Source organism: Anser cygnoides, chromosome 4, assembly GCF_040182565.1.
Source record: "Anser cygnoides isolate HZ-2024a breed goose chromosome 4, Taihu_goose_T2T_genome, whole genome shotgun sequence".
Classification (NCBI taxonomy): domain Eukaryota; kingdom Metazoa; phylum Chordata; class Aves; order Anseriformes; family Anatidae; genus Anser; species Anser cygnoides.
This window is the reverse complement of record NC_089876.1, coordinates 13,906,362-13,922,935: the sequence shown is the minus strand read 5'-3', so window position 1 is coordinate 13,922,935 and position 16,574 is coordinate 13,906,362. Positions and strand designations below refer to the sequence as shown.

Genomic DNA, 16,574 nt, shown 5'->3' with positions numbered 1-16,574 from the left:
GTTAGCGTCCTACCGGGTCACAAAGGCTTGTTGCAAGGGTTTGTTTAGTGTAATTGTTTCTCTGCAGTCATTCCAAGATGATGAGCATTTTAAATATCACTTAAAAAGCCAACCCCTGAGGTATGTTCATAAAATTGTGATGAAAATATCATTGATTTATACCTTATCAGTAAAACGGAATTGATGGAGAAACACCACCTCCATTGGGAGGTATTCACATGCAGCACCTTTTGGAGGAGGTGTGAGATGGAAAGATAGGGTTGTTTGGTTATGTTTACCAGATAAATTCACTCCCATGTCTCCATTGTTGACAAATAGAAAGTCTTGAACTGCTTTGGATAATTCTTTCTAATACTAAATATATTGAAGAAGTTAATTCTTGTCTATGTGCTATTGAAAATGAGATAATATGAAGACTTGTAGCTATTCCTTTCAAATGCCTTCCCTTTTTCTTTTTGTTTTAACAGATTTGCCAGATTCTTACATATTATTACTACTCTATCCTGTCTATCTTCAGCAACAAAATCTGCTATATTGTTTGGTTTGCAAAAGAAGCCATGTCAAATAATGTTAAGAATTGCTTTGTTATTAAACCTTTTTTTCCAGTTTATACAAGGCTTTGACTCTGCTCTGGACCTTACACTGTATTACATATAAAATAATGTAAGGAGAGGTCTGATAGGGTGTCAAAAAAATGTATATTCTTGCAGCTTCAGAGATCAATTGCAGGGATGAACCAAATCATACCCAAAATGGAATCATATTTTTGGCAGAAGAATAATTAAGTTGGATCCCATGTATGTAACCTGTTTGTCTCATGCACTTCAATTTCTTTTAAATGATTCTGTTATAAGCACCAAGTGTCTGGCCTAAAGTACATTCTCTGTTTGTAGCATTTCAGACCTTTCTTGGGAAAGATGACGTGTCTCATGAAGTAGAAGAAGTTTTGGCAGAGAGTCGAGTCCAAAGAAACACCAAATTAGTATCAGTACTACAGCTCCTGAAAACACGCTCTGTACGATGGCAGGTCATTACTGTGGTCGTCACCATGGGCTGCTACCAGCTCTGTGGGCTAAATGCAGTAAGTGTCCTTCTTCAGGTCACATGGCATCTTCTGGGGTGTTCCTTTCTTTTTAATACAAGGATTATATTATACCATACAGCAACCTCTATATCTTTCCATTTTTCGTCGTTCCTTGTTAGTAATGGTTTTGTTACAGCAGCATGTGGGAAGGCCTGGAGAATGATGTATCAGGTTTTTTTGTTTGTTTGTTTAATTAAGAAAGGCACTGTTGCATTAAAGTTGATGAAAAAGATAGCATGCATTAGAAAAAAAGGGTATGCATCTTCTGTTTCCGATATTTGGATCCTCTGTTTCTGGCCAGTAAATATCTGGTCTGGTATGCTTTGTGTTTGTTCATGGTAGGGAAACTTTGTCGTTTCAGTAGATATTTCTGCTTGGGATAATTCAGTTCCGAACTTACAGAAGTCAGAAAAAGTGCCTGTTAACAATTTCAAGAAGTCGAGCTGGATGGTTAATTTTGTTGTTGAATAAGCTGCATTTCAATCTCCTTTCTTAGAAAGGAGCAAAAGAGGAGAACAGAATAGTCAATAGAGATAAATCCAATTGACTGTTAATGTGGCTGAGGCTAATGGATATCAAGGTCTTATTTTCAGATTTTTGAGCCTATAACATCAGCCAGGACAGAGCCATAGACTAATTTAGATTGAACGGGATCTTTGGAGCCCGTCTGGTCCAACCCCCCACCCAAAGCAGGACTAACTTCAGATGTAGCTCAGACTATCAAGGGCTTTGTACAGTTGAGGTTTTATGGATCTACAAAGGTAAAGAGTCCACAACCTCCCTGGGCAACCTGCTCTAGGTGTTTTCACCACTTCCACTGTGAAAAGTATTGAGACAGAATTTTCCTTGGTGCAACTTATGACATCTGAGTTAAATGCTTTACATTGTATGACGTGAATGTTCTCATGAAGTACCTCAAAGTGAAGAGGGTTTTCATCATAGTTGAAGGGTATTAATTGCGTATACATGGAAGGCAATCTTATCACTGCTGAAAGGAGCTCTGCAAATGTATCTTCGCACTGTGGTTTTGTGCATTACAGCGTGCTTCAGCTAGCATATTTATTTATTTATTTATTTATTTATTTTTCCCACAGCGCTGCTCAGTGATAATAAGTGTAAATGCCTCTGATCTCTAAGTTAACTAGTTCAGAATTATCTCAGGTGTCTGTATAGCTTTAAAAATCTTAATACAAAATATTTTGTTCAAGACCTTAGGAAGGATTAGAATGATTAGAACTCCGGTATCAAAAAGATATTTTAAAAGGTACTAGGAAGAAGTAAGAAGATTTTCCACACTGTGGGGTGAACTATAAAAACATGTATATAGATTTTTTTTTTTTAACCATGGATTTCAGTCCTAATGACAAGCTATTTTATTTCTCATTGTGGATACTTTCAGAGAAGAGAATTGTAATTATCTGTCATCCAGTCTTTCTAAGGTTTATCAGCGTATAAGTGAAATGAAATGACACTTATAGTAAGAAACGAACTGTTCAAACAATGAAGCACATTTCCAAAAAAAAAAAAAAAAAAAAAAGGCAACAGCCAAATCTTAAGGGGAAAGAGAAGAGTTTTGTGGCTTTGAGAATATTTAATAAATGACAGAAATTGTCCAGTATTCTTTGGCAGAGCAGAACCACACTCTCATAGCTTGAGTGTGTGTGTGTCAGGGGGTGAGACGTACAGACCAAAATGAATGCAGAAGTTGTTTTAAAGTATCATTAGGGGGTTGTTCTCTGAGATCACGCCTCAGAAAAACTGCTTTTGTCAGGAAACCTGGGTGCCAAGTTGGTTATTTCAAGCCTTATCTTTTTATTGTTATTATTTTTACTTTGTTTCTCCAACTGTATAATGCCACTAAACATGAAAAAAAAAATTCACACAAAATTTACATTCTGAAATGGATTGTTTAACTTGTTCATCCAGAAAAAAAAAAAAAGGCAAATGATGAATGCGATCAAAGAGAAGTAGTTGCGCCGCTCAGTTAAGAGCTCAGGTTTCAGTTCCTTGTCTCTTCTGCTCGGCTGTTGAGACTGACCTTGATAAGTCACCTGAGGCTCAGAAGTTAAAGGACAGGTACAGATGTGACAGCTAACTGCTGAACCCGGTTCTCAGTTTGTCTGGCTGTGTCTAAGTCTCCTGCTGGGTGTGAGTCACTGTCAGCAAGGTTTAACTGGCTGCAGAAGCATCTCTTAAGTCATAGCTCTCATCCTTCTCTTTGTCTATAGTACCCTGTTAGTCAGTCTGGTCTTTTCAACAACTGCCATCTGGGTAGGGCATATGGGAAAGTTGGACCTCTTTCAGGGGAGAGTCTCAGGTCACTCTCACGGGAAATTACCAAATGGCAGACTTCTGTAATCATCCTGCTGGTATCTGAGAATACTTACTTCATTTTAAGGTTTTAGTTTATAATGAAAAAAATTGTTTTGTTTAAAAACAGTACATTCATCAGTTTCTACATGGAACAGAAATAACGGTGAAGTCCTGATCATATTAATCTATTCAATTATAATGGAATGCCAGACAGTCTGACCTAAATTGAAAAAAGTAAATGAATCTGTATCAGTCTATTTTCATCTGATAAAGTTTATTTGTGGTACGTAGCTACTTTAGCCAAGGTTTTGTGTTTCCAATGGCAAGAAATCATGCTGTGGATGGGGGTTCATGCAGAAATGTATGTTTTCGTATGAAAAAAAAACACAAAACAAAACAAAAAAATGTAGTGTGCTATTCAAGCTTGCTTTAGAGAAGAGCTAGCATCAAGTTGTAGGAAGGGATCAGTATGCATATAGCATGCAACATCATATGCATGTGTTGTTGCCCATCTTTTTTTCAGTGATTTATTTTCCCTTTTTGAAGGGAAGAATTGAAGTCTTCAGGAAGAAATGTATGTAGGGAGCTGAATGAGAGAGAAAGACTGCAAAATTGAGTGAGTGCTAGAGAGGTCCCTGCTGTGAAGAAGTTTGGTAACACCACTGATGGTGGTATAACACATGCCACTTTAAGCTAAGAGTTTATAGGAGTAAAAGCTTATGGTAAGCAAAAATAACTTAACTTTCATGCAGCTACTTGTATGCTACAGACAGGAATGCTGAAATATCTCCAAACTCATAGAATTCAGACTGCAGAGATGTAGCTGTTTTCTTATGGCAAACATTTAACTGGCTGCTATGGTGAAGTGTTGCTTCAGTCTGTGAAGAAACAGAAACCCACCATAAGAAGTCAGATGTTCCTGTATTGATTTGAACTAGACAGCAGTTGTTTCTGTGTTTTGGTACCTTCTGCCCCGTTTTCCACAGATGTTTCATTGCAAAATGTTTAGCCCAAACCATTCATTAACAAAAGCCATGTTAAAAAATAACTTAAGTGAAAGTAAAGTAGTCATCATTAGTCTAGTAAATTTGTCTCGGTTATATCCTAGAATAATATATTTCCTTGTTTAATGATACACAGGCTGAAAAATATTCACTTTTATTGTTTTTAAATGTGTACGTCTTGTTAATTTTTACCCTGATTTGTTTTTTGTGCTGTTACAGATGCTAGTGAATGCAACTCAGAACCTCATCCTGTCTTCACTGTGACAGTTTTTTAATCTAGCTGTTTTACTACTACTCTTAGGATCGATGATCAGTCATTTTTCTCCGTAAAGCCACTTGTGAAACTTTCTGAGTTCTAGTTGTAATTTTTTGGCAAATGAATTCTGAAGTTTTCTTCTTAAGTGACTCTTTAGCATCTTTTTTTTCTTCTTTGTTCTTTTTCAAGATCTGTATACCTGCAATATTGCCATCATTTTCTAGAAGTTCTACCTGCTATGCAAAACTGATAACGAGAACCAGATGTCTTACATAGTTTCTAATTTTCTTTTTTTTTTTTAACAAACTTGTTAACTTGTAGTATGTGGAAAAATGAAATTTTTGTGCTACATTGTTTTCCTTGTCAGAGTAACAGGCCCCAAAATTTTTGTTAGGGGTGACAAACACTTCAGAGGGAATTGGAGCTGATACTTTGGTTTGTTTCAGTCTGCGCTCTGTTTCAGCAAGCCAAAGAAATGTGTAATTAACACCAGCACACGTGACACGAAGGCAGACTGCTTCATATAGCAAAACTTGCTGCTATCACTTACTGTCCCTGCATCTGTTTTGGTGCCAGCTGATGTAGCAGTAGTGGGCATAACATTCTTAAGTCAGCTTCCCCTTTTCTGTAAGGTGGTATAGGTGAGTTTTCAGTCTTTGGTATTTTATTTTGCTTTTGTTTTATGTAAGATAATATGGATTTTCTCCTTTGGTCCAGGACAAGCAGCTTTGCTGTAGGGTTAGTTGGGAATTTAGAATTACTGTTTTTTAACAAAGCTACCAAGTTAGCACTTTGATGAACAGATGTAGCGTGTGCATAATATGCTGGCAGACAGCAGTGTTTTCCTCTTGTGATAAAAACACTTTCATTCATCAGAAAAGCCTTTTCTTTAGCAATGCTTGCCCTGTTAAGGCTTGTCACATGGACAGCATATGGAAAAAATATCACTGCTGTTTTTATGTTTAGTGTCATCACTATCTCTGCCATGAGTTATCTCTGGCTTTCAATTTTGTTATCACAGATAATCAGCTATGTGTTACAAATTCAAGGCTTTTTTCTGATAATCGTTTCAATTGTTATTCATCCCCTCCAGTGAATCTGTTATCTTTTCTCTCTCCAAGTCAGTCTCTCCTTGCTTGCATAGATTTGGCAGCCAAATTTTTTGGCTAGTTCTTTGTTGTAACCCCAAGCCCAGCATAAATATTATATGGTTTTCACACTTTGTGATGTGAATGGGTCTGTGATACTTACCAGCCTTTTTATTTTGAAGTATTACCACTATATATTCTCTCTCTGGATATTGTCACTGGGTATGGTTTTATTGACCAAACAAGAATGTCCTCCTCTAAGTTGGCATGCTTGTGTTTCTGTCTGTTAATGGCAGGTCCTTCTAGCCTGTGGTTCATTTCATCCTAAAAGCTGTTGTTTACTGTTCACCAAATGACTCTCAGTCTAACGGTATCTTTCCTCTCTGTTGATAATAAAGAAAGATTACGGTGATTACTTAACTGCAGATGTCCGTGTTGCAGTGAAGTGAAAGATAAATCTCATACCTTCTGTCCAGAAAGCAGCAGTTTACATGGTGCCTCTCACTGTCTCTCTCTCTCTCTCTCTCTCTCTTTTTTTTTCTTTTTTCTTTTTTTTTTTTCTGTTCTGGCCTCCATTGCTACATGCCAATAAAGAGTTCTGTAATGCCACCCAAATTTGGTTTTTAGGTGGTGTGGCTCAGCCACATGAAACCTTTTTGTATCCTATTGTTCAAAGTGAATTAAAGTGAGTTTCTTTGATTTACTCCTGAAGTGAATTAAGGCAAATTGAGTTAAAGCTACTTGTAATTCTGTCTGAGTCTCCAAGCAGAAGTGTAACAGTGTTGTGACTAATCCACCTGAAATTTGCACTTTCCCTTCATTTGCCATCCTGGCCAGCCCTCAATCATTCAGCAGTGCTCCGTATTTTAACAAGTCTGATCTCCGGCAGAAGAGATGCTTGAACTGAATGTTAATAGCTTATAGTTCAAGCCACAATGATTAATATCTCTTTTTCTTCTCTCTGATATAGATATGGTACTACACAAACAACATCTTCAATGAAGCTGGGATCAATCCTGAAACAATTCCATATGTTGCTCTAAGCACTGGTGCTGTTGAGACTTTGGCTGCTGTTTTTTCTGTAAGTGTAGTTATAGAAGTCCATTAATGTGCTTAATATTTAAATGACTGATTTTATTTCCTTATAAAGGTTGAAATTTTGAAGATTTAGTGTAGTAACTGAAAATATATATTATTTCTCAGTTTAACCCGTAACCCAGTTGTGCTTTGTATGAGTAAGGAGGAGGAAGGCTGTAAGAGCAAGGCCCAAAGAACCATAGGTAATAACTCATAAATTACCTGCTAGAGCGGCTATTGTAGCAGTTTATCTTAGAGTCTTCCCATGTACTTGCTGGAAAGGATGCAGTGTTGCTGGTGAAGGTTTGGGCATAGTACAGGACGGGGCATTGAGTGTGGACTGCAAAAAAAGAAGTATGTCTATTCAACATGTTCTAATGACACTTATTCTGTAGCAACTTATGAACAGTGCAGGAAATTCTTCAGCCATTTAAAATATGGGAGTAAATGTTTGTCACCTGGCTCACTGGAAAAGCCAGCACACTACAACAAAATTGTCCCTTGTGTTACATTCTGCTGTCTCACTCACTGAGGACGAGCAGGCATCCTTTCATAATACATGAGCTCCTCGGTAGGTAATGTACCTTTACTATGTGCTGAACATAGAAGAGGATGTTACAAAAGGTACAAAAAATTATCCATTCACATTCTTTTTTTTTTTCTTTTTTTTTTTTCTTTCCCACTTCAAAATGGAGAAATTGATTAGGAAAAAGTATAGGTTAAAAAAACAATTTAAAACTGGAAGTTTCAGTAGGTGACTACACCACTGATTGCTAAAGGAAATTCATTTCTGTTTGCACTGCAATATATAAGAAACAAAGAACAGGTCTTTGGAACAGAAAGTTTCAAACAAGCAAATACTCTTTCCATTCCTTGCTAGAACTTTTTTTGTATCTTCATATATTCTATACCAAGTGTATTTGCAAAATACTGGACACAGCAGACAAGCATTTTTAAATGTCAGAAGAATGGCTTCAGCAAAAATACTTTCCAGTGGCAGAGCAACTGCTTATGACCTATAAAATGTTAAACTAAGTCCAGCTATCAAATTTATTTTCTTATGGTCTAGGACATAAGGAATCTAAAAGGTCACAAATATATTTTTATTCTGGTCTTTGTAAATTTCCACCAGTCTGTTTTTGGATAAACCATCTACTTTTTACTTTTTTTTTTCTTTTTAATTTGGGGAAATAGTTAAAAATGGAAATCCCTACCTCTTACAATTTCTTCTTTGCATACTCCAGAAACACTTCTTTCTTACAGTAATTTAAGTGAAGAATACACCTCCTTTGTGGAAACAGATGAAAATTACATGGACATAATTCCATGATATTAAAACCATTCTATAAATAGGGTCTGTCATCTTCAGTTGCTTCTGTGCTATCAGTTTGTGGAGCTTATTCAGAGCACTCTGTTCATACATAATGAGGTGGTTGTGTGTACCTTGGTTCCTGATATGTGTGGTAACCTTTTTATGCATGAGAAAAGTATATTTAATATTTTTTCTGTTCACTCTACTTTCTGTGCCTCTAGAAATGCTGATGTATTAATATCCCCGCCCCCTTCAAATTTGCTCTTCCAGTTCAAGAGAAAAGCCTTAATTTTATTTCAGTAATCTTCACAGATGTTTCATTGCTGCTGTTTGAAGGAACAATATCATGAATTCATTTTTTCAATGGAAAGTTTTGCAGCTTCATATTTCTATGAATAAGTTCCTCTAAACTTCTTTCATGCCTAGAACTAAGGATGGGAAATTTTCTTCCACTTCCAACTTCTCAGCTGCAATTTTTGCTGTTTAAAAAAAATATATACATATATGTATATATTTAACAGTGTTAAATATGGAGTCAGGTGTGTATGTCTTAACGACATTGCTCAGAGGGAAAAATGGGAGAAGCAGGAGAAAGTGAGGAGAAAAATTAATATTCCTTGTATATTTTTATTGTGCTTGCCAGCAGAGACTAGACTCTTACTAAAAATTTCCAGGGTTTCAGTAAATACTCCTTCTATCAGTAATGGTAGAATCATAATCAGTAAACAATAAAAGAATAATTTTTTTTGGTAAATAGAATAGCTTTTGGAGAGATCCACAATGGAATCATGTACTGTTTCTGATCATTATATGTATGTTAGATAGTCATCTGCAAAGACTCTGAACTTTAGTGGAATAATTGGGGTTCATTCATTGATGAGCCCTGAATAAAAGCCAAAGAAATAGATGGAATGAAATATTGAATAGACTTCCAACTGGGAGACATGTCACAGAGGGAAGACATCTAGCTTGACACCATGCTTTGAAGCAGGATACAATATAACTAAAACATTCCCTGGTAAATACTTGTTTATTAGAAGTCTGTTTTTTAAATTCCACAAACTTAGTTAAATTTTGGTAAGAGTGGTTACTGTGCCTTTTTTGTATTTGTCAGTAATTGAGGTTAGTTTAATTTTGTTGTCCTATTCTTAATGGACAGAAATAACAATTTGCCAGTCTTTCTTCAATGTGGTAATAGACTGATAGATAGAGCCAGAAGGAAATTTGTGAGAAGATTTCCTAAACCACCATAAAATGAAAGGAATCTTACTCAGATTAAGCATCCTGTTTCCATTTTTGCCATCTGTGGCACCACATTTGGTCTTTATGTAATGCTCATGGAAGGAGACTAGCTATGACTACGTAGAGAAGATTATGCCTTAAGCATTTCCCATAAGGTGTTGCATAAGTTTTTACCAATGTGCCTTCCAAAGCCTCTGACAGAGACAAGCCGTGCAAAGTTTTTTTGCACGTGCAAGCCGTGGAATGAGTTAAAATATAATTCAGTAGTAGAACACAGAAGAACATAGGAAATCCTTTGCCATATCACAGAGAAGTCAAGACAACTAGCTTTCTTAAGCATGAATTGAGGGAGATAATGTTATTCTACTCTGGGATATCATGAGAAAGGGGCATTCAACTTTTTCTCTGTTTCCTTTAATGTTAATAGATTTTAACATACAAGAAGAATTTCTTGCTCAGAAAATAACACATCTTAAGACAAGGGTATCCCAGACACATCAGTAAGTGTCCTCATCCCCAACCCATTTCCTCCACTGTATACAAAGGGTAATGCAATTTGTCTCCATTGAAACTCTGTGGCTACACTGGTGTCAGTACAGGAAGAAATACCTTCCAATAACAGCCAGTTTGTGGTAAGTGAAAAAAAATGGGTGGCGAATAGTTTCATCTTGAGGGTTCTTAGGAAGCCTTGTTGTAACCTGACTTTTAGTGAGAATTGTAATGCAGTCCTGTGTGACATTGTTGCACTAGATCAGAATCAGCCTTCATCTACCCATAATCCCCAATAGTGTGTAAGTAGAGGACAATGCAAGAATGGGGCAAACTTGGCATTTCCCCCCTTTGCTCCCCTGGCTTCTCCTGACCCTGACAATCTCCTGCACAAAGAGTACAAGAATTAGAAGGTAATATCTCAGTCTTTAATAACCTTGATGGATTTTTTTCTTTGTATTTGTCTAGTTACTTTTCAACTTTTTGGAACCCACGGCATTGTAAGGCAGTGAATTTCCCAGTGTAACAACATATTTTATGAAAAAGTCCCTTGTGTTGAGATTAGAGAATATCAGATACAGTAGGTGTGGGCTGTATGAAATCATAACAGTGTGGATGCTCAGTTAACTGCGAAACTATCCTTAGAGAGGTAGCTATCAACACTTCACTGCCATACAAAGAAATATCTAGTGAGATCTGTCCTGGGTCAGTTAGTCCTAAAACTCATTAGTAATGTGGGTGAGGTAATAAACAGCCTTTTATAATCACCTGCTTCATCCAAGCTCACCAAGGCTGAGAAACTCAAAAATGTTTGCAATAACTATAGAAGATCTAAAAAAACAGGGCTTGTGGCCTGAAATTGGTGCGATGAAATTCAGCAATGAAAGGTACACAGTGCTGTATGTTGGGAAAGAAAAAATTAATATGCACAAAAACAAAATGTCATGTGGAACTGTGTCAAAAGGCTTGCTGAAGTCAAAATCTATCATGTTTTTCATTTTCTTTTCATCCACTCAGCTTTCTCCCTGACAGTGTAAAAAGTCACACTGATCTGCACTGAACAAATCTGTTTTGACTGTTCTGACCACCTTAGTATCTTCTAGCTGCTGTCAGACTGTTTGATTGGTTAATAATTTATCCTAGTACTTGGGAGAAGGCAAGAGTCAGACCCTGTCTTCTTTCTCCCCATGTAATAGAAGGTAGGTGCTCTGTCTGCCCAGATCCAGTGCTCTTAGACGCTGCCATTGACTCACAAGATTTCTGGGATTTTCACTAATCAAGGTTATGAAAGCCTCATTTTTACTAATAAATTTTGAGGTAGAAAAGGCTGATTTGGTGGGAAAAGTGACCTGGCACTGAAGACTGTTAATTTCATCCAAGAGAAATATTTATGCAGCTCATCATCTATAATTTTAAGAAACTGAAAATAGTTGCCTCCATGAACAAACAGTTGGCTTCCAAAATTGCCTATCACACTAATCTGTTTTGCCTATGTAATATTTAAATTTTGTGAAATTTTAGATGATTTACTTTACTCAGACCGACAAAAGCATTAGTGAGCATGTCTAATAAGTAACATGAAAAAAAAAAACCCTCAATGATTCATTTAGAATATAAAATACTGAATTATTTTGTATGCAGGGAGTCACTAATTACTCCCTAGTTGCAAATTCATCCTCATTTCACAGCTTCAAATGTAAATGTGTGGAATCTTTATGGAGCAAATTTGTGAGTGGAAAAATGCGTGGATATATGCCATTATATTGGAGAAAAGGAACCATAAAGAATTAGTAGAAAAGAGATACTGACCAAGAAACTTCCCAGACCATGGTATTTGCCGACAGCTGCAGTGTAGGCAGACACGTATTCACTGCAGGGTGAATCACAGATTGTGATCCTGTTAATGCATACAAGCTAAATCCAGAAATGGTCAACATAATAATTTTTAGATGAGGAAATTAGTGTTCTTAATGATTTTATTACAGCTGTGTACTTCTGGATAGGCAAAATTACAGGTGAGGAAGGAATGGTGTAATGACTTCCAGGAAAAAAAAAAAAAAAGCCTCCTTATGGAAGTCTACCCTACAATAACACTCCTAAGTCCTGAGGGGTGGTGGGTTAGAGACTGCATTTCTTTGGTACAAATCCTTCTGCAGGTTATATTCAGAAATTGAAAATTCTAAAGACATCTGCTTTCAAGCATTGAAATGTTTTTTGATTTTTTTTTCAGTCTGTTCAGACTGATCTACATCAGGGCATTCAAATACCATCATTAGAAAATAAAGCACCAGCTATGGTAATCTATCATGGACCTAGTCTATCTTTTAGAAATGTGTACTTGGCACAAGACAAAACCTGGCATTTTTAACAAATAAATCATAAACAGAAGGACCTTTGCTTCAAGAATACCTGCGTTTTGTTGAGGGGACTCAACAGGAATTAGTGTGTTTTTTTGTGTGCTGCCTAAGAGCTGTTCCCAGGCACTACTGAGGCAAAGGCAGCAGGCCAGAGCAAATCCCTACATGGGCTGCGTCTTGGTCGTGATGGTTCAACAGGAGTTGCATATGGAGACCCTGTGCTCTGTGAATGGAAAAATCCACTACCAGGTCAAGATGATTAAGGATACTTTACTGCAAAATAGAAACTTATAAAGTTCTAAGAAAAACTTAGAAAATCCTTTGCTTAATAGTGATCCCTATAATGGTACCTACAGAAGATGTGAGGTATCATCCCGTTGTGGCATTAACATAGATACAGGTAGTGATATGAGAGGCAAGGAAGGCACAGACTGATTTAAGGTTTGCACTTATGTGGTGAAATGCAGTGCTAGGCCACTACAGTCCAATTTAGGGGCTTAAATAAAGCACCCTGTTTCTTTGTTTTGCAATTGTATGATTCATACAGCAAAAAGATATACAGAACAATAGGAATCAAACCCCATTTGTAACCCCCAGTCTCTTGTTACTCTCCTTCTCCTGGATGCAAGATACTATGCACCGTGTCATAAATAGACATGACAGCAATGTAAATGTGATTATTCATTTCAGCACAGCTATTTAAAATGAAAATAACACAGAGCTGGCTTGTTGCATTGTCTGAATCTAGACATACAGTCTTGCTTAGATCTATACCCAAAATACATGAGAAAGAAAGTATGGCTACTCTATGTTAACATATAGATCGGATTTCTGTATAGAGCTGAGAAATGAAGAAAATCTAATAGGGTTTTCTTAGTATGATTTGGGGCCAGGAAATAAGTAAGTAATAGATCTCCCATTTGGGCTGTAAAACTCGCTTATGTATTCATTTTTTCCCCAGCTTGTCTGATCTTTTTTAATGCACTCTGCTTTCATTGTGTCAGCCCCAGTATCAGCAGCTGACTCAAGTGAAAAGATTGATGTTTGCTTTTTAAACTTTATTCACAAGTGGTTCCTGCCAGACAAAAGAAAGTTATGTTAACTGTTAACTTAGTTTGCATATTGGTTGCCTTATTATCAGCAAACATTTGTGTTGAGAGAGTTTGATTGCAATATTTTTTTACACATTTTCAATAATTTCAGCTGTGTTAATTACCATGACTCTGGGTATAGGTTTCTACAAATGCATGTTTATGATCACACTTACATAAGTATCAGCATACACAATTTGGCAAATAATTCAGTGCGCTATCACAGAAAACAGTTGTAAGATTCTTTTTATGGCTATACTTGAGCATATGCTGAATTTCTTGTTATTTCATTTACTCTACCACATAGTATATTTTGACTTGTTGCAGGTCTTCAATAGGTAAGTGTTGGCAGTGCTTACCAGTGGAGCATTCAGAACTATAAATACTTGAAAACTGGTGAATCATTTTCTACTTCCTACTATGAGTCATAAGCATCTTAGTGGGTTTTGCAAGATAACAAGATTTGGATTTGTATAATTAAAACCAAAAATGAACTTGTCGTCTGTTTACAATCTTATGTACTTTTTTTTTTTTTTAACCAGGGAATCTTCAGGGTTTATTTGAGCATTTGTTTCCATCAAGAAAATGGGAACAGAAATTTGAAATACTGATGCATTGTCATAGGTTTTCTTAAGAAATCCTCAAAAATAAATTAATTTGGGAACTAAATTTTAGTTAGAAATACTGTTAACCTACACAACTTCATGGAATGGCTGCTGAAGCATCTGTGTACTTAAACAAATCAAAAAGTCCTTTTAGCCCTGATGAAAGATGGGGCCTTCTGAGAGGCTTTTCTGGTGTGGACTGGCTCCCGTTTGAACAGCTTTGACCTGTTCATGGTCCCTGGATGCTTCTGCTTTGCCTCCTGACTGCCTGCATCCCTGCTCAGGCCAGTAGCAAAGGCACAGAGCCATGGCTTTCCAAATGCTAGTGTAGCTTTTCACTGTAGCACAGCCGTGTAATTCATGGCCAGGCAGGGAGCATGGGTTTGGTTGTTGCACTTGGCTTATCCTGAGCTTGACTCAGTGTAGAATCCCATTTCAGCAGAGACTCATTTGAATCTGTGCCATAGGCAGATGTCTGGGTGTTTTGTTTGGTTTGAATTGGTGATGCAAGAGGTGGGCCATGCATTTGAACAAATTAGAGGTTTCCTTAGCTTTAAACTGGAAATAGGTTGTTTCTCCCTATAACTGGAAAGTTAAACATGTCTAATGGAGAAGCCTTCTTAGTCAGTATTCTGTAGATTTTGTAGAGTTGTTAGTGTGATTTATTTAGGATTAACTTTGAAAATGATTATACAATTTCCAGCAGTTTGGGTACATCACAGTATCTGTGTGAATAAGTACAAAATTGCTGTTTACTTTCTCCAGTGAACAAAGTTGGTCCATTCTATAAATCACAAGAAATGCCACCAGGAATTATAGTTGCAAATTCTTTAGGGCAGAAACCACAGGAAGCACCCATAGGTTGAAGCATTCAAGTTCCTCAGTGCTGCTGTATTAAATAACAATGACTCTGTAGGATGATGAAAGATTGGGAAACCTGGCATCAGCTCACGGAAAAGAACTGTTTCACGTGGATTTGTTCTGTTGTCTTCCCCACTCATCTCTGGATAAGATAGAATTTATATATATTAGCAAGTATTATTCTCTTCTGTAAAAAGCATATGGAACTTGCAGATCTGCTGTAACTGTGCCTGTGCTTTGCTGCTCTCAGTTAAAACTGGGAGTTCCTCACCAACCCACCTAGATTTCCAGATATGTCCAGACTACTTATTCTCAATGTATGTAGGCACAAGAGTTTGTACGTATCTCCTTGGAGTCCTCTCTTACTGGGGTTTGCTTTACCTTGAGGTTGAGAGCCAGAAACTGTCTAGCACTTTTTTCCAAATTTTGCTCTGTATATGAACCATTTTTCCCCTGAGAGAAACATTCATCCTTCATGCCTTTTTAATACAAAACCCACCAGCTGGTGTAACACTAAGATTGTTTAATCACAACCACCAGTCTGTAATTGAAAAAGTAAGGGAAAGTCACTGGTATGTCAAATTACATGTGCAGCATCCATTGCTGAACACACTGCAGAAGTCTCCATCTTCTAATGGACCCATTGGATAAATTTACATCCTTCATGGTTATAAAAAATGTCTCTTGGTTAAGTTTATGTGTGGCCACATGTATTTGCAAGATGGATTCATTAATCAACGTTCAAAATATTTGGCATCTTGTAGGGTTTTGACAGCACAGCAGCTGCAGTTTTAGAACATTTGGACTCCATGAGTACAATGTGAAACCTTAATAACATCAGAGCGGGTCTATTTTAAACACTGCTCTGAAATAAATTATGTTATGGAATCTGTGGTAACTGTCAAAATGAGTATATTTCCTCATTTAAAGAAATAAGGAATGCTAAAGCTAGCTGCAGAGCTGCTAGCTGTGTTCTGCCATGTCATGGTACTCTCTGGTGTGGAAGTCCACCTCTTCAGGGTAATGAGGATGGCATGTTTTGAAGCCTTTTCTAAAGACTGCTGGTAAAACTGGCGTTGTGGGAGAAGTGCTTACACACGAGGCATTTCCTCCTTGAACAACTGTGTGCTTTCCTGTAACACATTTCTTCTAGATGCTCACAGTGGAAGTGTATGTTGTCTCCAAAAATTAAGGGTATTGCTCCAGATTTCATTTTATTTGCTCATTTAATCTTTTGCTCGAGGGATGTCTGAAAGAGGGATTTCAGTCTCTAGCAAATAACAGTGTGACAGTCACATGATTCTGACTTTAAGTTATTCAAAATGATACATTTTGGGCTTCGTAAAATTGTTTTATCCTTCTCATAGCAATGCCAATTGTAATTGATAATTATGGTAGTTGTCAACGAGAATAGTGTATTAGAAAACATTATGATCTAAAATAGGTATTAGCCTATTTTAATGAGTCTGACTAGCAAAGAAAATTCAGTTTCATGTTGCAGCTTTTCAGGAATCTTTTCACTGTGTTCTTTTCTAACAGAAAAGTATTCAGATTTTCTGACCATTAACAATGTTGTGTTATCTTAAGGTGTTAAATATAAATCCAAATTGTGCATGAATGCACAGGTATCTGTTCTATAATCCCTTGTCCTAGTGAGGTTTTCTGATGGATGGATTTCATTTATATGGCTATTCAAGTGAAATCTAGATGATGACTAAATGTTTTTTTTTTTCGTTTTTTTTTTTTTTCTGAATTCAGGTGAACCAGAAATTAAAAACAAATTTTAGATTAATAA

The 16,574-nt window shown here is 36.7% G+C and overlaps 1 protein-coding gene across 5 annotated transcripts in view; it reads left to right on the top strand.

Moving 5' to 3' along the window:
- SLC2A9 (solute carrier family 2 member 9) overlaps window positions 1–16,574 on the top strand; it is a 130,650-nt gene that overhangs the window by 72,668 nt on the left and 41,408 nt on the right. For all 5 annotated transcript variants that reach the window (XM_066995643.1, XM_048046685.2, XM_013179956.3 and 2 more), the window contains 2 exons: window positions 894–1,081; window positions 6,716–6,826. In XM_066995643.1, coding sequence (XP_066851744.1) covers window positions 894–1,081; window positions 6,716–6,826 — 299 coding nt within the window. The remainder of the gene's footprint in view (window positions 1–893; window positions 1,082–6,715; window positions 6,827–16,574) is intronic.